This window comes from Myotis davidii, unplaced genomic scaffold (genome assembly GCF_000327345.1).
Source record: "Myotis davidii unplaced genomic scaffold, ASM32734v1 scaffold151, whole genome shotgun sequence".
In the NCBI taxonomy this organism is placed as follows: domain Eukaryota; kingdom Metazoa; phylum Chordata; class Mammalia; order Chiroptera; family Vespertilionidae; genus Myotis; species Myotis davidii.
Genome location: NW_006285248.1, coordinates 351,365 through 361,110, shown reverse-complemented (window position 1 = coordinate 361,110; position 9,746 = coordinate 351,365). Strand labels below are relative to the sequence as shown.

The 9,746-nt window shown below is 47.2% G+C and overlaps 1 protein-coding gene across 2 annotated transcripts in view; it reads left to right on the top strand.

Annotated features, from left to right (window-relative positions):
• CDC42EP3 (CDC42 effector protein 3) overlaps window positions 1–7,482 on the top strand; it is a 22,466-nt gene extending 14,984 nt beyond the window's left edge. For both annotated transcript variants that reach the window (XM_015558867.1, XM_006755910.2), the window contains exon 2: window positions 5,468–7,482. In XM_015558867.1, the coding sequence (XP_015414353.1) occupies window positions 5,704–6,471 (768 nt within the window). In that variant the 5' untranslated portion in view covers window positions 5,468–5,703 and the 3' untranslated portion in view covers window positions 6,472–7,482. The remainder of the gene's footprint in view (window positions 1–5,467) is intronic.
• Window positions 7,483–9,746: the final 2,264 nt, after the last annotated feature.

The window sequence follows — 9,746 nt, the reverse complement described above, 5'->3', positions numbered from 1 at the left end:
TGGGGGTGGGGGGGGCTCCTGCCGCTGCCTTATCCTTCCCTGAGGAATCATTTAGTAGTTTTGCTGGGGGCCCAGGTGGTGCCGTAGTGCTGTGCCTGGGTGCCAGGAAGAAGGACACATTGTACAACGCTGAGACAGGGAAAAGGGAGCAGGAGCTAGGATGTCCTTGAAGGATGTGACAACTAAGCAAGAAAAGGGACGTCTGGTGTCGGCTCACTGCCCGCAAGTAGAAGGCAGAGGCCTGCAGCTCCCTCAGGATGGTCCTGCCCCCTACCCACACCTGCCCCTGTTTTTATACATGTGTGTTTTAAATTAACATTGCAACCTATTTTGCAGGAGGCAAGGCATTTTTCACCCTCTCTCTCCACTAAGAATTGATCTAAAAACAAATAGCAGACAAACCAAACATTCCTTTCTTAAAATAAATGGAATTTTAAAGAAAACGCCAACCTCTTTGTTCCTTTTCAGAGCCCCGTGAGTTGCCAAAACAGTCAGCTCTAATTGCGGCACTGATTTCTTGGTGGGTCCCTTTGTCACATCCCCTTGTTTTTGCCCTCCTCCTGGCCACTGCCTTGTTTTGGTCTTTTCAGCAACACTCTGTTTACCAAAAGGATGACAAGGAAATGAAGCAAGGGGCCGCTTCCGTTTTCCCTTCATTGAATTATTATTGCTGTGGTGATTCCTCTGAGGAACATTGTCACTTAGGCTTAAATCGGGCACCGGTCAGAAACTAGAATTGGCTAGCCTACTGCAGGAATGGCCACTGGGCACTTGTCTTTCTTATCAAACCTGTGGCTTTCACTTCCTCTCCAGGCCTTTTGTGCCTTGGATTCTCACAAATTCCTGTAAGTGGGAGTCTGTGCATTTGCAGCTGGACTTCCATGCCTGCACATCTGCCAGACATTCTCTCTGGCCTTGATAGGCGGTGACAAGCAACTGACTGGGGAGTTGAACCCTTTTGTTGGTGGATCTGTTCTCTCCAGTGCCCAGGAACTGGGGCCTTTGTTTTCAGAGGCCTGCGGGTGAATATTATCTTGAGTGTCACCTACGAGGGGGAAAGAGGAGCAACAGTGATCCAAGAACTCAGGGAAAGGGATTATCGATTGATTGTGGAGAGTTCAGATTTCAAGGTCATGGGCAGGGTTTTTTGAGAAACGGCTACACATTGGAAAGTTTCTTGATTTCTCTCTCTTTCCTTCTTCCCTCCCTTCCTTCCTCTTTTCTTTTTTTCTTTTAATTTGAGGAAGGTAGTAGGAGTAGAGGACTAATGGCATGGAAGGAAAGATGGGGAACAGGAAAGGTCCGAGTGGGCAGGCAGCACTCTAGGATGGTTCGGGACCTGGTAGTTAGTGATGGGGTAGAGTCCTCACTGAAACACGAAGGCTAGACATTCTCTTCGTTTGGCCTGGGACACACCCACCAGGGCTCGCTCATCAGTTCTGCTCCAACAGTTTACTACTGGCCTGTAAGCCCTGTGAACTTAGCCGGTCAGGGCACATACCAGCGTTTCGGATTTGATCCCAGAAGGCAGCCAATCAATGTGTCTCACTTTCATCCCCTTCCGTCTACTTCCTGTCCCTGTGGGCAGTCACATTACTTGTGTGAGCTTCCAGACATACAAGCCAATACAAATGTATCAACACGCTTCGCACCGATCTCTTTTTCCTTTGAAGATAGGTATCTTTGAAGCCCTTTCCATATCAGCATATAAAGAGCTGCTTCATCATTTTTTAGACCTGTGTTATTTCCTTTTGTATGGATTCACTTTATATATCTGTGACAGTTAGGTTCTTTCCAGCTCAAGGCTGTAACAAATGGTGCCGGATTGGTAACCTTGTACCCATATACGCAAGTTGGATAAATCTCCAGAAATGTCTGTAAGTGGAATTCCAGGGCCAAAGGCATGAGATTTGCAGTTTTGATAGATAATTGCTAAACTGACTTCCAATGAGGGTAGACCTGGTTGAGCTTATGCTATCAGTGTCTGCAAGGCCTGTTCCCCACCCTTCCCAGCCCCAATGCCTTATCACACACTTGTCTCTTAAACAGGCTTCGCAATGCCTCCCCTTCATAATTTGGGAGCTGACTGAATTCCTAAGAAGTGTGCTTACTAAGTGTCAAGACCTCAAATTCTAGAGCCTGGCCACTTGGCTTAGTGCCTGGTTGCCGTGCACAAAGTATGTGCCTCAGTGCATCAGCTGTAAAATGGGGATATTAACAGCAGCCGCCTCCTGGGTTCCTGTGAGTGAGCTAGTACATGGCAAAGGTTGGAGCAGTGCCCGGTACATAAACATTCGCTGTTGTATTCAGGGTTGGTTATTTCTAAGAGACACACACAGACCTCTCCAGGACCAGCTGCTTAGTTACCTGTGAGGAAACTGCCCATTGGGTTTCTGCATTAGCGACGGCAGGGGAGATCCTGAAAGAGAAATCAGCCTGGGAAGGAAGCAGGGCATGGATGTCCTCTGGCTGATACGTGAGGGAGCCCAGAATTCTCAGAGTGGAGGGGTGAGCATGGTTGGCCCTGAGCTGGAGGGGAAAGATAACAGATAACACAGACAGGTGGTATCTGAGCTCTCAGATATCTTCCTCCTATCGCATGGAAAACATCAACTCGTCTAAACTTGTAAAACTGACATTTTGCCCCAATTCCTTTAAAAACACACAAAAACATCCAATTTATTTGGGATGGCACAGAGCAGAAGTTCAATACAAATTACTGAGGCCTAGCAGCCTGTGTTCCTGTTATGCAGTAAATACAGTGTAAATATTTTCAGAAGGAAGAAAAATGCCTTTTAAGGTATCGTCTTTCCTCTCCCACTCTCCAGCATCTCATTGCCGGCAGCTTATCGAGCCTACTCACCAGCCCTTTTCTTACTTTTTTCTCTATATGCTGTCACTGCCCTGCCATCTTTGGGTCCATGCCAATGACCTAAAAACCCAGCTTCTCCCAGGCTGAGCCAGCCTCTGCCGTGGGGCCTGCAGTGCCCGTGGCCAGGCAGGGACCTTGGAGCGGGCATTCTCTCCCCCTCCTCACCGCTCCTCCTCAACGCCCCCAGCTGTTCAGGGAAGGGGTGAATGTGAGTGAGTGCATGAGAGACAGAGAATTGCATTCTGGCTGCTGCAACTTTCTGGCCTCTTACTATAGTATTTTCCTAAATAATGTGACATGGCCTGCCTCTGTTTCTGGCTTTGCAAAACCCTGGCACCACCAGCTGACCACAGCAGCCCTGGCATGCCCTTGAGGGGTGGTGGACACACTGTATCTTTCCATGGAAGCTGTCTCCTAGCCGTGTGTGGGCAGCTGTCCCTCAGGGCTGCTCCCACCTTCTGCAGGAGGCGCCCCAGCTGCTCCTGCAGGCAGTCGTGGCACTAGGCCCAGTGGGCAGGAGGGCAGCGCCAGGCCCCTAGGGGACAAGGCCCTAGGCTGTGGTGCACTTACAGGGGAAGGAACTTCTGAGGTCTAAGCAGGAAGACCCAGTGTTTAAACTGGTGACTGCTGCAAGACCCAGTTGAGAGGTAAGACAGAGAGAATGTCCTCCTATGATAGGGTTCCCTATGATTGGCTTCCGTATTCTCTAACCTGACGTGAGAAAGCAGACCCCCAGGGCCTGTCCTTGTGGCCATAGAATAGCACCTCAGGGAGGTTGAGCCAGTGCCTTAGTTGGGACTAAAGACAAATCAAGGGCCAATGCCTGCGGGGTTCTACTGGGCAGCTTCCAGGTGAGCCCAGTCTGGGTGCAAAGCCGGTCATGCTGCCTCGGCTCCTCCCCACGCCCTCGGCCGGGTGGCGATGGGTCTCTCCTGCCCGTCATTCTCTGCCTCCTCAGGCCTGGCTGCAAGCAGCTTCCCCAGTGGAGCCAGTTGTCACCTTGCCAGTGGGGGCTGGAGCACAGTTCTCACCACCTGCCACAGGCAAGTGAATTTAAAACTCTTGCTGAAAAGAAAAATATGGGGCAGATGTCAGCCAGCCTCCAGCTGCTCCAGAGCAGGTGTGGCTCTCTTCAAGCCACCACCTAGCCCACTCTTCCCAATATTTATTTGTTCGCTTGCTCTGTGGCCAGGGAGAGGTGGCTGTGGAGCCATTGCAAGCTCCCGCAGCGGGAGAGGCTGGAGCTTTTCCTTGGCAGCTGATGCGACTGAAGAGTTGGAGGGTGTTTTTCAAGGGTGACATCTGTAAAATGAGCGCCCCCAAGCCTTCTTGTAGCTCATCACCTCCAATCTCTCATGTAGCCTCGAGCAGGGAGGCTGTGTTCAGGGAGGCTGTGTTTGTTATAATTACCGCCAATCCTTAGTGGCTTACAATGATACCCGTGTAATGACTACCCATTTAATGACTCAGTTTCTGCGGGTCAGGAATGCGGGCAGGGCTGTGGCTGTGAACCAGGTGTCAGAGCTGTAGACTCATCCGAGGCTCAAGGCTCGCCTGGGGAAGGATCCACTTTCTGGTTCCCCCTGGTTGTTGGCAAAATTCACCTCCAGAGGCCCCCTCTCAGCAGGGTTCAAACCACTAAAGGGGGTCCCTACCTCCAGCCTGCAGAGGTGGGCTCTTTTATAATGTAACCTAATCGAGGTGTGACATCCATCAGCTTTGCCATATCCTGTTGGTGACAAGCAAGTCACAGCTTCCACCCACAGAGCCCTTAACACCGGGAGGCAGATCCCAAGATTACCTTGGAATTCTGCCTGCCTCAGGGAGAGGATACACGCTTATCAGTAAATGTTCCCAAAGTATTTCCAAGTGAAGGCCCAACCTATTCTGTAGGATCACACGCTTTTCTTTGCAAGGAAGCAGGTTTGTTCTTCCTCCCCTTGATTCCGGCTCCTGCTCTTCCATTTCTTGGTTCTCTGTTATTGAGAAAAGGTGCTTTTTTTGTTTTGCTTTTTTTTAATGGTTGTCTTTTTGACTTTGAATCTTAGGGTTTTCTCACCTGGAAGAATTCACGTCATTAAGATTTGGTTGGACACTAGCATATAATAGTCGCTGCCGCTTAGTAAATGGTATTTCCAGCCCCTTTCTTGTAGGACTATTTATTTTAGCCATTCATTGTATTAACCCATAAAACTCAACAACAGAATATTAGTCTTGCTAGTGTGAGTGCCAAAGCAAAAGAGAAAATGTATTTTAAAATAAATCCCGTTGTATGTAAGGAGCTGAACTCACTCTGGTCATGAAAGGACCAAAATCTGAGGCATGGCTAGAGAATTCTGCCCATGGCCATGTTTCAAAAGTGCTGATGTCACCGGTTTGGGTTTTTTTTAATATCTCTCTCTTCCTCTTCTTTCCCCCCCTCCCCCCTCCAGAAGTAAGACTTAAGGTTAGTGGACCCTTGTTCAGTGTTAAGTTTTTATCCTATTTCATGGAGGGAAACAGCAAAACGGCTTCAGACGGGAACACGTCCTGCCCTTATTCCCAGGCTCTTGTGAAACCTGCGCTTACTGTAATGTGCGCTGTTTTCTCTTCCAGGCTTCCATGTTGCGGAAGGGATTGGAGGTTGGGATCAGCGATCCAGAGAGCCCCACTTGGCTGTAGCTCCAGGAAGGTCTCTTCGACCTCCGTCCCCTCTCACGGCGCCTGCCGAAGCCACTGGAGGAAAATGGTGTGACAGTGTCCCATCAAGCCGGATTGTCGGGCACGCAGAACGCCCGTGAAGAAAGTGGCCCATTTCCCCGTTCGCAGGAGAGACATTCTCAAATTCCAAAATGCCAGCCAAGACCCCCATTTACCTGAAGGCGGCCAACAACAAGAAAGGAAAGAAATTTAAACTGAGGGACATCCTGTCTCCTGACATGATCAGCCCTCCCCTGGGAGACTTTCGCCACACCATTCACATCGGCAAGGAGGGCCAGCACGACGTCTTCGGAGATATTTCCTTTCTCCAGGGGAACTACGAGCTTTTGCCTGGAAACCAGGAGAAAGCCCCCCTGGGCCCGTTCCCGGGGCACAGCGAGTTCTTCCGGGCCAACAGCACCTCCGACTCCATGTTCACAGAAACGCCCTCCCCTGTGCTCAAGAACGCCATCTCCCTCCCGACCATCGGCGGGTCCCAAGCGCTCATGTTGCCCCTGCTGTCCCCGGTGACCTTTAATTCCAAGCAGGAGTCCTTCGGGCCGGCCAAGCTGCCCAGGCTCCCCTGCGAGCCCGTCGCGGAGGAACAGGCCCCGGAGAAAAGCCGTCTGCTGGAGAACGGGACGGCCCACCAGGGCGATGTCTCCTGGGGCTCCAGCGGGTCCGCGTCCGTCTCGCAGTCCAGCCAGGGCAGGGACAGCCACTCCTCCAGCCTCTCGGAACAGTACCCCGACTGGCCGGCCGAGGACATGTTTGACCATCCCGCCCCGAGCCAGCTGGTCAAGGAAAAGACTAAGTCCGAGGAGTCCCTCTCGGATCTCACGGGCTCCCTCCTCTCCCTGCAGCTCGATCTCGGGCCCTCGTTTTTGGATGAGGTGCTGAATGTCATGGACAAAAAATAAGTAGCAGGACGCCTCCAGCGATGCCTTTGGGATGAAAGGTATCAAAAAAACAACAATAAAACAACCACCAACCACAGTCGAGGAGAAGAGCTTCACTGGCTATATTTGCAAGTGACGTGATGGGTTTTCTAAGATAATGTTCCTACAGAGTATTTTTTTACTTGTTAGGCCTTGTTTGCAAAAGCAGTTTAAAAAAAAAAAAAAAAAAAAAGACCCGTCCTAGCAAAAAGAGGAAGTGAGTCAGTGAGAACCCGTTTCGGCAGGCATGGCTGATGTTCAGCTCACAGGTTTTGTTTGTAGACACACAGGAATCTGGCTCAGCCAGGATGGCACCAGCCACGAAGGGCTGCACGGTCACCCGGGGGAACTTCACAGCACTCGGCATTTTCTGAGCAAGAAGAAGTCAAAATTTTATTTCACACCTAAGCCTTTTTTTCTGGACTCTTTTCCAATATTATGTTGTTTGGGCTCACCATAGCGGATTCTTCAGTGTTAAAACTGTTCTGTTTTCACATTTGAACAACTTTATGGGTTTGTGGGATTTTCTTGTAGCCCTTATATATACACCTATGTATTATGTCAATATTGCAGAATTTTGACTGTCAGCTACATGTTGGTAGGACAAGCAAAGTATTACTGTAACTAAGTTATTTTTAAAGTTAAAATATATTTTTATGTGCCTTTGGCTTTTTATTGCAGAGTCTGCATTTTATAGATACTACATCGAATGTTGTCATTTGACTTGTTTCCATTGTAAGCTGCATATGTGTATGTTTGGAAAAGTGTATTCATACTTTAGCTTTATTTTCTCTTTTCTTCCCCTGTTAAACTTTTCATAGCAGCCAACCATGGATTGTCAAGTGTAAAGGCACAGGTTACTCACGGCGCTTCTGCAGAGACTGTGGGCTACACTACGTAATGATCTTTGGAAATATGGGGATTTTAGTACAGTACATACCTGCATTACATAGGTACTTCATACAACACAATAAAGAGTAAATGTTAAAATGACCTTGCATGCTTATAGTAATAAACAAACAAAAGAGTAATAATATTTTATTATTATATAGTCCAGAGCTAGAAAAATTGTTTCGCTAAAGTGTACATGAGTCTTTAACATAAGGTAAGAGGTGACTTCCGTTCACTCTGTAATTTTAATTATTTCCTAAAGGTTTCAGATCCCCAAATGGGCCCCACTGATGCCAACCTCTCAAAACTCATTTCCTTGGTTCTTCTCCCTCACTTTAACACACTCCACAGCAAACCCTTACAACCCAATGCCATCCCTACAGGACAGGTGTTCCCATGGGACAGGTGCCACTTAGACAAGATTAAGGAAGCTAAAAAGAGAGCAGCAGAGAGCACTTGCCCCCCCAGCAGCCAGATGCCCTGAGGGTGTCACTTAAGGAAGTAAGAACAGGAAATCCACACACCAATTCCGGTCCCTTTGTTAACCACCCTTGCACACAATAACTTGCATTTCTAATCCTGAAATCACTTCCTCTCCCAAATCCTTCAGTAATTCTCAGGGTTTGGAGTTGTTGCAATTCTATCATCTGATCATCTGAAAGAACCTTTGAACTGCAGGCCAACCACAGCAGGATGACTAAGGAGAAGAGGAAACCTGTTCGTTTAGTGCACTGAGTGCCTGCCTTAATTTCCCAGTTGTATTTCTGTCCCATGATTTTCAGTGTTCTTCTTTCGACCACACCCCACTCACAGTTCACAGTTCCAAATAGACTTCCCAGCCATGTCTCAATTTTGTGAATGAGTCTGATGTATCTCATAATTTTTAGCCAGACTCTCAACATGTCCCATCTTAATTATGATTGCTTATAGTCATTCTCTCGTTTTACTTCTCAAGTGCAGCATTACCTCAAGGAAAAGATTAAACTATTAGGTAAAATGATGAGGGATGTCTGCATTTCCTCTGCTCCCTCTGTGACATATGGAGAACAGTCCTGCCAGCATTGGGTTTGCTTGATAGAATTCAAGCAATCATGCATCCTTTCAGGTACTTGGCCATTAAGAAGGGCTCCGCTGAGCCCTTTCACATACAGTCTCTACTGTTAGGTTAGGTACAGTTGAGATGGCAACGTACATGCCCCTAACAGAGAGGAAACAAAGCCACATCCGGTTTATGAACGATTTTGTTGAGTCAGTTCTATGGCAGCCTTTCAAATACCTGGTTCCTCTTCGGGGAGCAGGTGCAGAACTAGTGGCTTTCTCCTGCCAAATGGCACTCTTGCCTGGCTCCTGCTGAGAGCTGAATTGGTGCTCTCAGCCTGCAGTCTACTTTTAACCTAATTTATCAAGATGCACTTTATTTGCCAACTCAAAATGGCAAGCCACCTGTGACCCAGTGACCAGGAAAGAGACCATGCAATTTGTGTAAGTCGAGACCCTTCATGTTCCAGCTAAAATCATCTGCTTAAAATGATAAAGACATCAGAGTACTTTGCTCTTCACAAATTTTAGTGCATCAGAAAGTCACTGTCAACACAAAAGACCACCTGGTTGAACTGAAAAGAGAACCCAGGGCTCTAGAATCACAGTCTATTCCTTTTTTATGTTATTGACATGTACCATTTTTTTCTCAAGTCTCCCCATGAAACACATGGAGTGGAGGAGGTCCATGAGTCTGTGAATTAACTTGATAAATATTTTAAATCAGACAAAATAAAATTACCTATTAGTTGATGGTTCTGATGCTCCTAATATGGAACCTAGAGAGACAATCATTTTTACTATAAATTATATAAACAATAGAATGCATAAACATGATGCATTCTATTTCTCTCCAATAAGAGTTTCTCTTTTGGAAATTGTATTACCAGCCTTGTTCCAAATATAATAGTTCTAATAAACAAAATCCTCAGATTTTAGAATTAGTCCAGACTAATATGAATGAATAACGGTTTGTTTTTTCTTAGATAAGTCAATAAGCTATATAAATGGGGTTATTGGGTGCTGCCCTGTGTCTCCTCCCATACTTTGGGATCAGATTCAGCAAAGTAAGAATTTTCCAGATACCAAATGATAAGCTACCATCTATTCAGATGCATAGACTTCTGGTTTGTTTGGTTGTACAGGACTCAATAATGCCACAATATTCAAAACTATATTCACACACTAACTTGCTGGTTCTGGGTAGGCAATGCATCTGTTTTTGCATGTTTGTTTCATCTGACAGTACCTGGAGTGTAACATGCTTTATTCTGATGGCACAGCATTTCATCCAATCAGCCTTTCATCTGAGAGAGTTTCATTTTCAC